Source organism: Ceratotherium simum, chromosome 13, assembly GCF_057802395.1.
Source record: "Ceratotherium simum simum isolate JZ-2026a chromosome 13, ASM5780239v1, whole genome shotgun sequence".
Taxonomy (NCBI): Eukaryota; Metazoa; Chordata; class Mammalia; order Perissodactyla; family Rhinocerotidae; genus Ceratotherium; species Ceratotherium simum.
Window position 1 is genome coordinate 27,536,375 of NC_141912.1, and position 17,555 is coordinate 27,553,929.

General features: G+C 39.7%; 1 protein-coding gene across 3 annotated transcripts; it reads left to right on the forward strand.

Annotated features, from left to right (window-relative positions):
* The first annotated feature begins 215 nt into the window (after window positions 1-215).
* LOC147915557 (uncharacterized) lies at window positions 216-15,950 on the forward strand. 3 transcript variants are annotated; one of them, XM_087438178.1, is made up of 5 exons: window positions 216-331; window positions 3,148-4,244; window positions 5,846-5,959; window positions 12,789-12,909; window positions 14,413-15,950. In XM_087438178.1, exons 1-2 carry the CDS (start codon window positions 291-293, stop codon window positions 4,028-4,030), a joined length of 924 nt encoding a protein of 307 aa, XP_087294304.1. In that variant the 5' UTR covers window positions 216-290; the 3' UTR covers window positions 4,031-4,244; window positions 5,846-5,959; window positions 12,789-12,909; window positions 14,413-15,950. The 3 variants fall into 3 exon arrangements, with proteins under 3 accessions (XP_087294304.1, XP_087294303.1, XP_087294305.1); XM_087438177.1 differs by lacking the exon at window positions 12,789-12,909; XM_087438179.1 differs by lacking the exons at window positions 216-331; window positions 12,789-12,909 and adding an exon at window positions 354-790.
* The last annotated feature ends 1,605 nt before the right edge of the window (window positions 15,951-17,555 follow it).

A 17,555-nucleotide genomic window follows, 5' to 3' on the forward strand; every position in this document is an offset into this window, starting at 1 on the left:
ATCTGGGTTCAAATTTCACCTCTGCTGTTTTATAAGTTGTCCGACATCAGAAAATTTATCTGCTTCTCAGTTTTCTTATATATAAGAACGTCCCTGTAATGTCCCCTTTGCAGGATTAAAGGAGATAAAAAGTGTACAAGGCCATTTTAGGAGTAAATAGAATCCTTTCCCCTCCTGCTCCTTTCAGGTCGTCAGCCCTCGAACCACTGAGAGGGAAGCCTCCGGGATCCTAGAGCGGACCCCCAGGTGCCCGGGGGCGGGGTTCCGCGGAAAGCGACCTCTCCGGGCCAATGCTGGCCTCAATCCAAATCCTCAAACCGCCGATTTCCAGGTGAGTCTTCTCTCGTCCTGCTTCTCGGGTTTTGAGTGAGCCGTGGGCTGACAGCGCAGAGGAGGGGAGATCGCGGGCTGCTCCACGTCGCTCAAGCCTGCCCCTCCACCCCGCACTCTGACCCTCGTCCCTGCTCTCACCCCCTACCCCTTCTCACACTCCTCACTTTCTTTTTTCTTTTACTCCCTTTTGCTTCGCCTCTTCCTCTTCCCTCTTCTTCTGTCCTTCCCCTCTCCCCTCCCCTCCCGGCCCTGCCACACTAGCCTGGCCGCCTCCCCAGACACCCCGGGGGCGACGATGGCGGGGGCGGCGGGGCTCTGCGGCCAGAGCCCTACCAGGCCCGGATCCCGGGCGAGGTCCCCCAGTCCCCAGCAGCGTCTCCGAGGCTCTGAGGACTCGTAATCACCGTGACCCGGCGTTGCTGTTCTGACAGGGCCGAATTTCCAGAGGCGGAGAAGGGTGAGACTAGGGGAATGGGAGACCTTTTTATCTCCTGGCCCTGTGTCCTCAGCTCTCGTTTGTGTTGTATTATGACCTTGGTAGCTGAGGGACACTTGACAATTTTATTTAGATGTTCTTGAAATATTCTCATTGTGCCTCAAAGAAAAAGTCAGCTTAGCTGAATGCTCTGCTCCGGAAAGCTCCTTTCTTTTGGTATCTGTATTGCGTTTCTCCACCCCCACCCAGCCTTTTTCTTCTGTTTAGAAGATGAGAGCATTCGTTCCTTTTTCTTCTTGATATCTTTTCTTAGAAGTTAAAAAGTTAAAGTGCTGATGACAGCTCAGAAAAGTACTTTATATGTACCTATAGCCTTCGAACAATTTATTCAGAAAAAAATTATGTGTATCATTTGTAGTTGCCTCAAGTCAACTTAAGTCAACATCAGAAGTTTGGGGCTGTAAGGGGAATGTATTAGGGAGAAGAGGGCACATTGAGGCAGGGATGGGAAAGGCTAATTCCAGTGTGAGCAAGCTGCAGAACAAGAGGGGTTTGGGTAGGACTAGGGGTTCTCCATATTTTGCTAAGGTTGGAGTGGCTTACACCATGTGCTTTCATGGTGACCATGTTTCTGGACTCTGGGCAAGGGTTCAGGTGCATGTGACCTGTGCACTGAAGGAGACTTTTTCAGTATTGCCAAGGAGCTGCTGTTCAGAGAAATTTGATAAAACAGCATCACTTAAAAATGGTCCAGCAACAAACCTGTAACTGATTTGTGGGGAACCCCTCCCTCCCCTCACAACTGGATTAAGGAAATCAGAGGCTTAAAAAATACATGTTTGTATAAAGAAATACTGGAAAGACACTAGAAACTAATAAAAGTGATTACCTCTGGAGGTGGCAAACTAAGGAGGGGGTCAGGGTGGAAACAAGCCTTCTCTGTGTATATCTTTTTAGATCATTTTGACTTTTGAATTGTATTTTACCTATCCAAAAACATAGATAAGTTTTTTAATAAAATGTTTAGAATGGTTTCTGGACTGTGGGTGTTTTAGATTTACAGAAAAATTGTGAAGATAGTACAGAGAGTTCCTATATACCCCACACCTAGTTTCCCCTATTATTAATATCTTCCATTAGTATAGTACATTTATCACAACTATTGAATCACTACTGACTGTTATTATTAAAGTCCATACTCCACATTTCCTTAGTTTTTACCTAATGTCCTTTTTCTATTCCAGGATCCCATCCAAGATACCATATTACATTTAATTGTCATGTCTCCATAGACTCCTCTTGGCTGTGACAGTTTCTCAGACTTTCCTTGTTTTTGATGACCTTGACAGTTTTGAGAAGTACTTATCAGGTTTTTTGTAGAATGTCACTCAATTGGAATTTGATGTTTTTCTCATCATTATACTGAAGTTATAGGTTTTGGGGAGGAAGACCACAGAGGTGAAGTGCCATTCTCATTTCATCATATCAGGAGTGCATATTGTCAAATTGACTTATCACCGTTGAGACATAAAACAGTTTGTAAAATGGAAAAAGGCAGAGAGGAGATAATTTGTGTAATTTGAGTTTGGAGCAAAAGTTTTATCAAGTTTGGAGACAAAATTGGATTTATTCCCAGGGCATAAGAGAGTGGCAGCAATCCACAAAGTTCTGCACACATTGATCTAAACTGTAAAGATGGGATGGGCTGGTGGAGGCCCTTTCTTTGGAGAGGTGAAGGGTCTATTCTGTCACAGTTCCAGAGAAGACAAAGCATCCCTGTTGCTAAGATACTGTCTATCACAGCAACAGCAGTTGCAGCAATAGTAGCGGTAGCAACAGGCAGAGCTTTCTTTTAATCCCCGTGTCTCTCTTCCAACCCGAATAATGTGGACTCTTGTGAGTGGTAAAACACACCTGTCAAAGATGTTATTGTCATTTTACCAAACTTACTCATTATCAGTTGAATTTATGATTCTTTTGCCTTCTCTATTCCTATACTCCTTCATCTGCTCTACTGTCTGCAAATCTGTTCAATTCCTGTTTTGTTCCCTAATTTAATTTAATATGATAAAAAGTCTTTTAAAGTAGGAACTATATATTATTTTTATATTCACTTATATCCCAGATTCTGTGCTTTAGATACTTTATAAAGGGTAGATTTAAATAGTCATTTGAGTCAGGCGTTCATTCCAGTAGTTCTGTGATGTTACTGTGTTGTGGTACAGACTGAATAAAAACATTTGATCCGGCTGCCATACAATTGGTGTGTGCTAGGGTTATCAAACATGTTTGAGAGTCCTACTTAAGTCTGTTTTTATGTCATATTGCTTTAGCAGCAGAAAATAAATTACATTTGAAAGGTCTGTTTATTATTTCAGGAATCAAGGCCAGAGGTATGAACAAGGTGTTGATCCTGAAGGGAAAATTTTTGTAAGGATGGACCCACACCAGAAGGTCCCCAGCACATGTAATGAGGATACTTTAGAGGAGATTAATGCGGAGATTCTTGAGTATGAAAAAGCCTCTCAGTATGAAGACCAGTTAGAAAGGCATGAGGAAGGACCCACAGAAGAAAGACGGTATAAATGCAGTGAGTGTGGAAAGAAGTTTGCCCAGAGCTCAGGCCTTGTTCGACATCGGAGAATTCACACTGGAGAGAAGCCCTATGGGTGTGATCACTGTGGAAAAGCCTTCAGTGTGCGCTCAACCCTCACTGTGCATGAAAGAATCCACACTGGTGAGAAGCCCTATACTTGTAACGAGTGTAGGAAAGCCTTCAGTGTGAGGGCACACTTGATTATACATCAGAGAATCCACAATGGAGAGAAACCCTATGAATGTATTGAATGTGGCAAAGCATTTAGTGTGAGCTCAGACCTTATCAAACATCAGAGAATCCACTCTGGTGAGAAACCTTATGAGTGTGATGAGTGTGGAAAAGCGTTCAGCGTGAGCTCAGCCCTCATCAAACATCAGAGAATCCACACAGGGGAGAAGCCGTATGAGTGTAAGGAGTGTGGGAAGGCTTTCTATGTGAACTCAGCCCTTATTAATCATCAGAGGATTCACTCTGGAGAAAAGCCCTATGAGTGTGGAGAATGCAGGAAAGCATTCAGCCAGATCTCAACCCTTATTCATCACCAGAGAATCCATACTGGAGAGAAACCGTACGAGTGTGACGAGTGTGGGAAAGCTTTCCGTGGGAGCTCTAATCTTACCAAACACCAGAAAATACATACCAAAGGAAAGTGTCAAAAGTGATTTATGTGGTGAAGATATTCCAAAGGACTTTTTTGGTATCAGAAGTTACCACCAAAAGAAGGGTGTGGTAAAAGTTAATGTTTTAATTGACACTTAGTCCCTTGGAATATTGAAGAAGAGAGAAGTCAGTGAAAAATGACTCCATCAGCATAATGACTGACTAAAGCTCTAAAATCGCATCTTCTTCTGAGAGTGCAGTTTTACAACTCATAAGGTAAAGTTATTTGAAAACCATATACCATAGTGTAGTTTGTTTTGGTTTAGTAAGAGCAAACTTCAATATTTCAAACATGATTTTTATTTTTCTTATTATGAGCCTTTTGTTGTTATTGTTGTTGCTACCAGTATTACAGGTGAAACATTAAATTTTGAAATTGGAAGTAACATTAGTTGGTGAGACGGGGACCACATATCCTCATTGAATCTGAAAATACTAACCTGTTGGACTTCCTTTCTTTGCTTTTGATGTCCCGTTATGCTCTCAGGGATGATTAGCTGGGTTAGTGACCTCCTGGCTGAAGGTAGACTATCTTCTTTTTAGGTAGGAATCCCTAAAAAGAATTATTCTTCAAGATTATTCTTGCTTAGTTAACAAAGCCCCAGGCCTTTTGACTTGCTGATCCAATAAATCCCTGAACTTAACTGAGCTTCCTGAACCAAAACAAAATAACAAAAAATGTCTTAACAGAGAAGGGTGCTTCTAACCTTTGCATTTAGTGTTTCTCAAAGAGTAGTGTGGCATATGCAAAGACAGACAGAAGTATGAGAATGGAACAAGCTTGGGGAACTGTTGTTGAGTTAGGGTTGGCATTGGTTTTAGGATGACTTTCAAGGATCTGAGTGACTATGTGAAACTTGATACCTCATATCAATCAGGAGAGCTCAGATTTGGGAGGTGGTAGAAAGTTGAGTTCAATTTGGAAAATGTCTTTGCTATATTTGTGGAAATCCCAGTAGAACTATTCACCAGACTAGCCTAACTTCCTAACCCTAATCCCTAGGCCTAAAATCCAAACCCTGTATATGCACATATGAAACTCCAGAAACAGATCTGGACTTTAAAATTACTTTTTTATTAGTATTCTGTATTAATAGGGATTTCTCACTCCTAGATAACAGATCTGAAATTCTTTTGATCCTTGAAACTTAGTCATGTGAGGTTCAAGATGAGTACCAAATTGATAGAAATTGCAGATTGCTTTGGTCCACACTGTGGACAAGTAGAAGGGAATACTCTGAGAAGGTAGGTGTTCACTCCTCAGAGTAGGACTCTGCGTAGCAAAGAAATGCACAGTTTCCATTAATTCTCATCAACAAATCAGTCAAGTCAGCTGTAAGACACACTGGATTCCTTGAAGCTCTGAGCCAGCTTGTACCATCAAGCACTGAGGTCACAGATGTACGTGAAAGAGCACATCATGAAGTCTCTGTATTGAGGTAGTGCTTACCACACTGCTCAAGTAACTTTAGGCCTGAACATGGGGGCTAAAGGCACAGAAGGTCATAGTTCTGGAGCTCAAATTAAGTAAATAGAACCTCACTCAGGGCATGGGGCATGTTAGAGAAAGTAAGGCACGTACTTATAGGCAGAAGTGAAGGGCCTCAGCAAAGCACCAGGAAATTGTCTTTGCTGTGCTGGGTTGAAAGTGTGAATTCCTTTGCCCTGCTTCTTCTTGCCTTTGGCAATTGAAGGAGACGGTGGTTTCTCCTTGCTCTGCCCTGGAGAGAGTTCCCTGTCACCCCATGTCTTTGTTGTTATCATCAGTGTTTTCAGTGTTGACCTCTTTGGCCTCGGCTGTCTTGGTTTGTTCTTAGGATGGAGGTCTGCAGACAGAGTCTTCTGGGTGGAGAACACCTTTCTGGGATCAGCACTGAAGAGATGTCATATTCCACCCCGAACCAGCACAACTGAATCCTAAGCAGTAAATGGTGAGTATTCTGAAGACTTTGAAAGAGCAGGTGTTCTGGAAAACGAAATCTCTTTTAGTGAAGAATTTAGTGTTAGGAGATCAGGATACATGTAACATGGTTATTCCTCGTGAGCTCAAACTAAGGTATTAATGATTATTTGTTTTAGGCTGGGCCTTGTGCCTGGTACTAGGAATACAAAGATAAATGAAAAAAGTACCCTGCTCTACAGGAGCTTGCAGTCCATTTGGGGACAGGGAGAAGGGATTAGAAAGAAAACAATAATTATAGTGATAAAGCCACTGGGTTTGCACAGAGTGCTTTGCACTGAAGATGTTAACAACTACTCATGAGAGGGTTGGAAAGACTTTGGAGGAGGATGAAATTTTGGAGAAAGAATGAGTTCTGCAGCCACATGAAAAGGAATGAAGGAAGGTACAGTGGGAACAGGATGTTAAAAAGCACAGTGCGTCTGGAGGAAAAGAAGGAAGTTTTCAATGAATGGTTATAGAATGCATTATGGAAGTAGTGGCAGATGAAACTGGAGAGAGCTAGGGGCCAGACCATGAAATGCCTTGATTTCTAGGAAATATGAAACAACTTCTCTAGGCTAATGTTTTTCAAATACTTGATGCACTAAGAAATGTATTTCACGTTGTGACTCAGTATACCATTGTTGGGAGAGACAGTCCTCCTTGGGCCACTTGCACTCCTGCATGTCTTGCTGGGTGTGCCAACACTGCAGGCTGTGGCCGCTTTCTTACCCAGGCCACTTCTTAGTGTTGTTTATGCCCCTGGTAACCTTGAGAGATGAGGTACATCTCTTGAACAAAGGGTAGGCTAGCTTAGTGCTTATTGATGGTTTAGTGTTCTTTATAGAAAGTTCCTGTTCAATTCTTATACACATTGTAGGAATTATTTACGTATTCTCAATATAAGCTCTTTATACAGAGAATGCAAATATCCTCTCCAACTCTATGGCTTGCCTTTTTATTCTCTTAATAGTGTCTTTTGATGAGCATTAATTTTTAAATTTAGTGTAGTCTAGTTTATCAATCTTTTTCTTTTTTGTGTGTGTCTTTTTGTTTTGTTTGTCTTTGAAGAATTCTTTCTCTGCCTTAAGATCATGAAGATAATTTCTATTTAGTCTTAAAAAGTTCTATAATTTTGCTTTCCATTTATATCTATAATCTATTTGAAGTTGATTTTTGTGCATGAGTGAGGTAAAGTCAAATTTTGTTCTTTTCCTATATGGATATCCAGTTTATCCTACATCACTTACAGGTAAGACTGTCTTGTTCTACAGTGGTAATTTGTCATGTATTAATTGTCCATATGTACATGGGTTTGTTTCTAGTTTCTCTGTTATGTTCCTTTGGTTTATTTGGCTATCCCTGCATCAGTACCATACTTTCCTAATTATCGTGCCTTTACATTATGTTTAGGTATTCAGTGGAACAAATCATCCTACCTGAGGAGTCTAACTTTAAATTTCTGTGTGTGATTTTTCAGATGTGACCATAGGCTTTATCCCTCATGGGGGAAAGCTACCCTTCCACACTAGACTTGAGGCACAGCGAATGCATGCAGTCTCTGAAGGGAGTTGCAGTCAAGGACTCAGACTGCCTGCCCAGTTTGCTCTTAGGCGTATCTGCATTCCTAGCCCAGGCACCTTCATTTAGAGGCCTATTTATTTGGGGCCTTGCCCAAGCAACTCTGCCAAGACCCCCTTATTGGGGTGGGGGAACATTGAAGACACTTTTCTCTACTCTGACTTAGTACTCAGTACTTTTCCACTCCTAGCCTTTACCCTTCTTCCTCCCTCTGGCTCCTGGGTCCATAAAATGACTGCAGCCTTTTGTTTAGTGCTTACTTGGCAATGAGACAGTCCCCACATCTGTGTTGATTCACCTGACCCTCGCCTGGCATGTTCCATGGATAAGAATGGAACACTGCAGGAGCCAGCACTTTCTCTTGTTGGGCTTCTTGCTAATGCTATTGCAGTAAACGTTTAAAGCCTTTGAACATATCTGTTCAGTGTTATACAAGAAAAGGGTTATATGGAAGAGCTGGTTTTCAACGCTGATAAGACTGGCTTGTTTTATAAAGCCTGTTATAAAGTCTTTATAAAAAAGTTTTATAAAGGCTGTTACTTTCATTTTTGCCTGTGTTAACTGACCACTGCAACACCTGGCAACTCAACTCTCTCCAGCTCGGCTCAGCTCTTGATACCATCTTGTTCTCCTACTTCAAAAGTGTCTTGGGTGTTCTTGGCCATTTGCATTTACATATAAATTTTAGAATCAACTACCCACTCCTTCCCAAAAAATGTATTGGGGTTTTGATTGGGATTGTACTGAATCTATAGATTAATCTGGGGAGAATCAATATCTATACATGAGTCTTCCAATCCATGAACATTCCTTTAGGGTTTTAATTTTTCCCAATAATATTTTATGATTTTTTGTGCAGACGCCTTGAATGCCTTTGTTAGATTTATTCGTAGACATTTGATACTTTTCCATGCAACTGTTAGTGGCATCATTTGTTTTTTTCAATTTCACTTTCTGTTAACAGAGACTTACAATTTATTTTTTTTATTGATTTTGTATCCAGCATCCTAAAAATTTTATATGTGGATTCTTTTGTTTTTTATATGTAACATTTGCAAATAATGTTTTTATTTCTTCCTTTCCAATCCTTACATCCTTTTTTTTTCTTGCCTTATTTTACTAGATGACCTCCAGTACCATAAATAAAAAGAAGTGGTGGTAGCTGGAATACTTGTCTGGAAGATATGCTGTTACCTCAGCTGTAGGCTCCCCTCTCTGCTCACCCATCTTGAGATCAGCCTTCTCCCGTATCTCCAACATTTTTGAGACTTGGAGATTCCAAGTCAGTGCTGACCATTCACTTCTTGGAGTGTACATTCAGTGGAGGAGAAATAGTTTCTGAGGGTTGCCAATGCCATTGGCTCAAAAGAAATCATTTTCCCTTTTGTTACATTTGGACCCTATGCCTTTCTCATGGATCTGGTTTTGGTAATATGCAGTTGATTTTCATTTTTCACAGTAGTTATGTTCTATAAAATTGCCACAAACACTGAATTAACAAGTACTGAACTATTGCTCCTAGACGAAATCCAAGATTAGATTCCTATGAGCCTCTGGTCACAATATTTTCATCAGTCGAAATGTCGTTTGCATTATATAAGTTTGTTTGCTAGTGTCTTTATAAAACCAGCCAGCCTATCAGCGTTGAAAACCAGCTCTTCCATATGACCCTTTTCTTGTATAACTCGGAGCAGGTATGTTAAAAATTCTACCACAGCCTGCTGATTGCAGACCCTGCCTCCCTTGCAAATTTAACATTTTCCACACTGTATCAATGTGTGAGGTGGCCAGCCAGCACTCCTGAGAAGGGTTTAACATTTCCTGACCCTGGTTAACAAGACTGTAAATTTCTTTGGCTTTCAGCCTCACAGCAATGCTGTCTGCTGTGCTTTTTTTTTTTTACCAGTTTTCATCTGATTAATACACAAGTTTAGCCACTTTCCCATCTTTTCCATTGTTTCATCACACACTATAGATGTTACTTTAGCACTTTTTGGAGCAGCCTCATGTACAAATCATTAAATTTCCTCTTCCTTTTTCTGGATGTACTGTGTTATTGATTCATTAATAGTGAACTCAGCCGACAGCACTGTAACTCATGTATGAATGAGTTATCTAGCACATGTATTTTCTCTGTAAGGCACATCACAGCCTTCTTATGCTTAGCAACACCAGACAGCACTTCAGCACTATGCTTAGGGGCATTTTAAACAGCAAAATCACCCACAAAAAATGTGAAAAATATGGCACTAATTAGGCCACAAAAAGGACACTGGTTTGCAGTATGAGAGCTGAAACAAGAAAGCAGAGTGCCATTTTGTTTGATCTCAGCTAGAAACATCAGCAGCTCAAAGTTTTTGCTACTCTGCGCGTGCCCAGGAATGACTGTAAAAGCGCCACAAGTGTTGATTAGGGGGTAACAAGTAAATGTTAGCAAGTAGGTGAGTTCACAAATATGGAATCCATGAATAATGAGGATTGGCCAATTTAACCAATGGCTTTTGTGATGTGTATTAATGGAGTTTTTCAGGCTTCCCTCAGTTTGGTTCCTTTGCTTCTATCTCCAGTACATAATAGTTCTTCTCAGTGTGTCTGTATGTGTGCTGTGCATGCAGCCTGTGATACTAGATTCTTTCTAGCAATCCTGGGGTACTTTTCTGTATAGCTTTAATTCAGTGTAAGCTCTTTCAGAATTCAAGAACTCAATTGGTACTCTATTAATGTGTGCTTATTATTGATGTTCTAAACAGATTATTCATTTTTAAGTATATCTTAAGCATAACATTTATTTATTAAGATTTATACTGTATCCACTTCCAAAAAGGATTTAGGGAACATGTACTTTTCACAATGAAAATGGGACACTTTGGGATAAACACAGACCCAGATTATATCTACTGTCTTCCAATGGTATATTAGTTTCCTAGGGCTGCCATAACAGATTACCAAAAACTTAGTGGCATGAAATAACAGAAATTTATTCTCACACAGTTATGGAGGCCAGAAGTCCAAAATAAAGATGTTGGGAGGGCCACGTTCCCTCCAAAGACTGTAAGGGAGAATCCTTCCTGCCTTCTTCCAGCTTCCAGGAATTCCTTCACTTGTAGCTACATCATGTAAATCTGTCTTCACGTGGGCCTTTACTTCCTCTCTCTGTCTTCTCTTTTATCTCTTAAAAGGACACTTGTCACTGGATTTAGGGCCCATCTGGGTGGTCCAAGATGATCTCATCTTGAGATCATTAACTTAATTACATCTGTAAAGACACTTTTTTCAAGAAAGGTCACATTCACATATTCTGAGGGTTAGGACATAGACATTCCTTTTTGAGGGGCCACCATTCAACCTACTACAGATGATGAATTTCTCTCCTCTCTGAAATAAATAAATTAATACAGTTGAGTACTGAAGCTGATTCACAGTTTTCTGGCCATTAAAACAAAATGGAAAATATGTTGTTTTATATTGTTTTTTTATTTGTCTAAGAAAAAGCAATTATATTTGACTGCAGAGATGGCCTTATTCCTGGAACTAAATTCAGGTAAACATGTTGCTTGAGTCCCTGCATAAAGGATATTGAATAATAGAGTGTATATTGTCTTCAATTATAGTTTTTTTGTTTTTGTTTTGTTTTTTTGAGGAAGATTAGCCCTGAGCTAACACCTGTTGCCAATCCTCTTCTTTTTGCTGAGGAAGACTGGCCCCGAGCTAACATCTGTGCCTATCCTCCTCTACTTTATATGCGACGCCACCACAGTATAGCTTGAGCTTGGTGCTAGGTGCACACCCGGGATCCGAACCCATGAACCCTGGGTTGCCGAAGCGGAGCGCGCAAATTTTACTGCTACACCACCGGGCTGGCCCCTTCAATTATAGTTTTAAATAGAAAAACACTTAAAATGGATCATAATGAACTCTCGAAACAACTCCATAAAATCTTTTTTTTAAGTGTAACTTATTAAATTATAACACACCTACAGAAAAGTACACAAATCATAAGCATTTGTGAGTGCACAAATTATGAGCAGTTTTATGAGTTTGAGCTAAGTGAACACACCTGAATAACATACCCAGCTCAAGAAACAGAATATTCCCAGCATTCTAGAACACTCCCTTTACCCCTATGATCCTTCCCATTCGTCTCCAAAGACAACCTTATTCTGACTCCTAACACCATAGATGGGTTTTGCCTGTTTTTGTACCTCATACACATTGCACTCTTGGGTGCCTGGCTTATTTCTCTCAACTTTATCTTTGTGAGATCAGTCCGTGCTATTGAGTGTAGTTTTAGTTCATTCTTCCATGAAATTTCTAATTCAGTGAAGCATTTCTGCATGTGGCTAAGACAGTATTCAGGATTTTGCTTTATATGATAATCTTGCTTAATTATAAAAGGGTTAGACTTAGAGAATCTAAATGTATGGAAAGTTAAATGATTATCAAATAGCTTCTCTCAAATTTCAAATTCCTCTAGCAAGCATTAGGCAAATATTGGCTTGACATTCATGACTGAATTCTCTGACAAGAACCTATGATCACATATTCTGTGTAGCCAACTCTGATCCTTTTTGTAATGATTTAGTGGGTGGATGGATGAATAGATAGCTGAACTTTATTCTTGCCCAGACATAAGGCCAACCCACTCTAGCATGGGCATGAATAGTAGAGGAATTTATAAGTAAAGCAATTATTCCTCAGGAAAGAAACTTTGGATCTTCTCAGTCACAGTTTGGGTGCTGAGTTGGGATTCCAAAATTCTTTATCAAAAAGCATGAAAGAGATCACATTAGGCTGAAAGATGTTTAGAAGAAGTCTTACTTGGTGACTGCCCAATTTATTAAAAAGCCTTAGGTTGAGCTCCATTTGATATCTGATTTCTAAACAAACATATAAATGCACTCTGTTCCTCATTACCACTTGCAATTTTTCCCTTCTTCCACCTCCCGTAGCACGTTGTTTGTTTCTTAGGACACTTTCCTTAAATGTTTTGCTTTGTATTTGTCTGCCTCTCTTATCCTGCTCATTTGATTACTAGTTCTTTGATTGCAGGGATTATGTATGACTCCTTGCAGATTGTCTGCAGCGCCTAGTGCAGTGAAATGGTGAGAGATTGTATAGGCAGTTTAGGCTAATTGTGAGCAACTAGCTTTTTGTTATGTAAACAGAAGCCCCTCTCCCCACCCAAAATCTCAGTGGCTTGCAGTACAAGATGTATTCTTGTTTATGTTGCATGTCAGCTGTGGATCCGTTGCAGCTCTGCAACACGTTCTCTCCACTATAGGATCCAGGCTAGAGAAGTAGTCCTGCCTTGAATATGCTGCTCTTACGGCAAAAGAAAAACAATGGTAGGACCACAAGGTAACTTTTAAAGCATCTACTCGGGAGGAGCATATGTCATTTCCATTAATATTTCATTAGCCAACATAAGTCAAATGACCAACCTTGCTATCTATAGGGTGGGGAAAAGTAATTCTTACAAAGAAGGCAGTGAATAACTAAGAAAAATAATATAACCTACTTTTGATATAGTGTATCTACCATGATAGCCAATATTTATGGAATGCTTTCTATGTGCCTTATATATTTTTTTCCTCAATAAAAAATAATGATAGGACACTACATACGAGAATTAACTGCTGTCACACTTATGGTGTGGTTTTGAACACATTTTTTTCTTCATAAGTAATAACTGACAAAAATAGGTTCTTAGGATTTTGTTTGTTTGTTTCCAAGAGAGCTATAATAGCTTAGGCAATAATGCCTTCATATATATATAGGCCACACCAAACTATGCTGTAGTTCATCATTTATTTATGGAATGAGAGTTGATTGTTCTGGAATCAACAAAATGTTTTAAATAGGGAGAATGTGTTTGATGATTATAAAATAAATTATTAAATTTTAGAAAAAAAAATAATCATATGAGATACTACTATGCTCTCATTTTACAGCTGAAGAAATTGAGGAACAGAGACATTAAATAACTTGCTCTAGGTCACGCAGCCAGGAAATGGTAGAGCCAGGAATTGAAACCAGAAGTCTAATTTCCAACCTGTTCTCTTAATCACTGTGCTATATTATGAAAGTTTTAATCTGAAGGTTGTTTATGTACCATGATGGGCTCTAAGAGCCAGTGTATTAGGCTGATAAAAACTTTAAAAGGTGAGATTCAAGAGCCCTTAGAGGTAAACCTGTCTTTACCTCTAAGTTACCATATTACCTAGGTTAGTGCCACCTAGCTGGGCCTCAGTTTCTACGTCCTTAAAAATAAGAGAGACAGGCCAGATATTCTCTGATATCCTTTCCAGCTTTGAGATTTTTATAATCTCTCCAAATAGACAGTAAAATGCTGTGTTGACATGATGACCTCTTCTTTAATCTGCTGCTTTGTATGTTGTTATGTTCACAGGAGATCTTGAGTCTCCTCCCCAGTGCTGCCGTCTTATTTTACTTCTCCTGCTTCACATTAGCAATAATACTACTAATAATAGTAGCTTCTGTTTATTGAGACATAGTCTGTGCAGGTACTTTTTCAGGCTCCTTAAGTAAATTATTTTATTTAAAAGTATAGACTCCATATTTAGAAAAGAAGCAAAACTGAAAAAAAAGAGTGCTCTAAAATAATGCTCTAAAATTAAGAACAGGAAAATAAACCCAAAAAAGCAGAAGGAAGAAAATACTAAAGATAAGAGCAAAAATTAATGAAAAAGCAAGTATATATTCTTCCTTAGAACTTTCATATATAAAGAGCTGTGTTTTAGGTAGTTTCTCTCTGTAGGCTAGTGTCATATGTTACATTTGACTCCCTCTTTCTGCCTCTGGGGAAAAGATGCTAATTGCATGATCAACTTGTTCTTTCAGGTGGTGACTCCGGCCTTAAACAAGGAGTCTGTTTCAAAGCAGAATTCTCCAGAAGTCCAGCACAGAGGGTGATGCCTAAAGGACTAAATGGGAACATTCCTCAGGGGCTTTGCACTGGACAAGTCCATGGGCTTCTGAATAGTTTACCCAAGTGAAGGAGGAGCCCCTTTGAGGAAGCACAGCCTACATTGCCTCAAGCCAAGGAGAGTATCACTCTGATGGAGGGACCTAAGACACCTGGAAAAATTCCCCCTGAAGTTCAGTCCTGTCAGTGCTCTGGGAGTGGGAAACCCTCCATTCAGCTTGCACACAATTTTCAACTTCACCTGTAATAAAAGAAGCAGCCCTTTATTGTAAAGTGAGTGGAAAAGTCATTGTTCTGAAAATATCCCTCCCTAATAAAACAAACCCTGGCCCGCCAGCAGTCCTAAATAAACACCAGGACATCCTCAACCTGGAAAGACCTTCAATGTAAATCCAAGTCCCTTAAAACAACTGAGAAGTCATCCTGGAGAAGAGTCCCATTAGAGTAAAGAATGTGGCAAAATCTTCAGATACTGGAATGATTTTATCAGACATCAGAGAAGCCTTGTGGATATCTTGAGTATCAGAAGACTTTGTGTGAGCTCACGTCTCATTAAACATAAGCAAATTCATTTTGGACAGGAGCCTTATCAATGTCATGAGTGTGGCAAAGCCTTGAAGTTCTGTGATAGCCTTGTTAAACATTAGAGTATCTGCCATGAAGAAGACCCAAGGGTGTGAAGACTATAGTAAAGGGTTCGTTGTGTTTCAACTCTGGTCACCCACCAAAGAACTCACACAGAAAAACACCATTATGAGTGTAGTGAGTGGGAGAAGGCCTTCATTTGGAAGCCGGCACTTATTAATTACCGGAAAACCCATACTGGAGAGAAACCACATAAATGTAAAATGTGCGAAGGCCTTCCCTAAAAGCTCAATCTTATACATCAGAAAATCCGCAATGGAACAAAACCCTGTATGTGTGACCACTATGGGGAAGCTTTCAGTCAAAGTTCAGATCTTATCAAACATCAGAGAGTCCACACTGGAGAGAAGTTTTATACCTGGGACGCATGTGGGGAAACCTTTCAATGAACTCATCTCTTACCAAACATTAGAGGATACATAACAAAAATGAACCATAATAGTCAAATATGTGGTAGAGGTATAGTATAGGACTTTTTCAACATCAAGCATCACCATTAAAAAACCCAATTGCATATAATCACTTTAACTGGCATTATTTTATGGAATTAAAGACAAGTGTTATTAGAAAGAGACTTTATCATGTCACTTCCTGGGCACAGTTGAATTAAACCATATTTCTGTGACAGATCTCTGGATATTTAACTGTCTTTGGCACAGTTAGCTTTTCATATTCTGTAGTAAAGGTAGAGAGTAGGGGGAAGCCTTTATAATTAATCAAACCTTGGATAATCCAAACATTACTTATTACATTTATTGTTTTCTTGTTTGGAATTCATGATGCTAATTAAAAGTTTTTCTAAGAATGATTTTGACATTGGTTTTCCTGGGACCCATCAAGTATACCACTTCTACCAGACTTACTCCCTTTTACTTTTTATAGTGTTAATAGATCTGGGAAATGCTGCAAATAAATATCTGTGTTTGGTAAACCACTTCACGGAATTTCCTATCCCTTTTTGAGGGAAAAAAAAAAAATGTGAGTAGGCTGAGTGAACTTATGATATGCTGAACAACAGACCATACTTACTTTGTTTACCTTTGTGTGTCTAACATATAGAATAGTGACTGACATAGAGAAGGCCCTCAAACATGCTTGTTGAATGACTGCTTGAGGGGTTCTGTTCTTGGGTTGGTATCAGTTCAGCCTGAAGAGGAACCTATAGTAGTTTGCCATAGGGTCTGCCCTCTTCCTAGACCTGGTCAATGAATGACCTTCTAAAAAACCAAGCCTCAAATAAATTATAATGGAAACTAGAAGATACATTGAATTGAGACTTGTGCTTCTGACAAAGATGGCGTAACAGGGACTAGATTTACTCTCACACCAGAAAAAAAGCTAAAAACCTGGACAAAATTAATGAATAACAATTTCAAGACATTGAAAATGAAGCAATGAAGGATAGTGATCCCTGAAAGCAGGAAACAAGTGAAATGAACACTGCAGTTACCCCAGCTTACTGCCATGAAAGGACTTTGACTGTTGCACAGGGAGATGGAGCCCAGGTGGAACTGGCAGATTCTCTGAGATGAGGATACATTTGAGAGTCTGAAAGATCAAGGTGGCTATAGTTCAGAGGGCAGAATGATAGCGAGTGCTATACAGAGAACCCCAGAGATTTATAGAGTCCCTCGCAAGTCTTCCAAAGTAACTGTCAGGGCATGCACATAAAGAAACTACTCTAGATCAGAGAAAGAACTACCCAAAAGAATTAGAGAGAACAGTGCACAGCATTACATAAGACCAAGAATAGTACCTGTTCCCACCAACAAGACTGAAAAATGTTCTAATTCACAAAGCATTGGGTAAGGTACTCAGAAGGGGTCTGCCTCAGTATTGAGGGATAGCTAGCTAATTAGTTTCCTATTGCTGCTGTAACAAATTACCACAAACTTAGATGCTGAAAACAACACAAATTTATTGTCTTACAGTTCTGGAGGTCAGAAATCCAAAATGAGTCTCACTGGGCTGAAATCAAGATGTCAGCAGGGTTGCATGCCTTTTGTGGGACTCATGGGGAAAAATCTGTTTCCTTGTCTTTTCCAGCTTCTAGAGATCACCCATATTCCTTGGCTCTTGGCCTCATTTCTCCATCTTCAAGCCAACATCAGGTTGAGTCCTCACAGTATATCACTCCAAATCCTCTTCGGCCTCCCTCTTCCATTGTTAAGGACCCTTGTGATTCTCCTGGGTCCATACAGATAATACACATTAGTCAACGTATTTTAAGGTCAGCTGATTAAGAACCTTAATTCCATATGCAACCTTAATTCCCGTTTGCTATGTAACTTAACATATTCACAGGTTCTAGGGATTAGGACATAGATATCTTTGGGTAGGGAGGGGAGATTTTTACCTACCACATTAGTCTAGGCTAAATGTTGCTTTGGCCCCACCTACCAATATTAAAAAC

Excerpts from the sequence above, each read along its gene's own strand:
- LOC147915557 (XM_087438178.1), top strand. The coding sequence starts at position 291 with ATGCTGGCCTCAATCCAAATCCTCAAACCGCCGATTTCCAG. Across the intron at positions 332-3,147 it reads CTCAAACCGCCGATTTCCAG|GAATCAAGGCCAGAGGTATG; the intron begins GTGAGTCTTCTC and ends TTATTATTTCAG.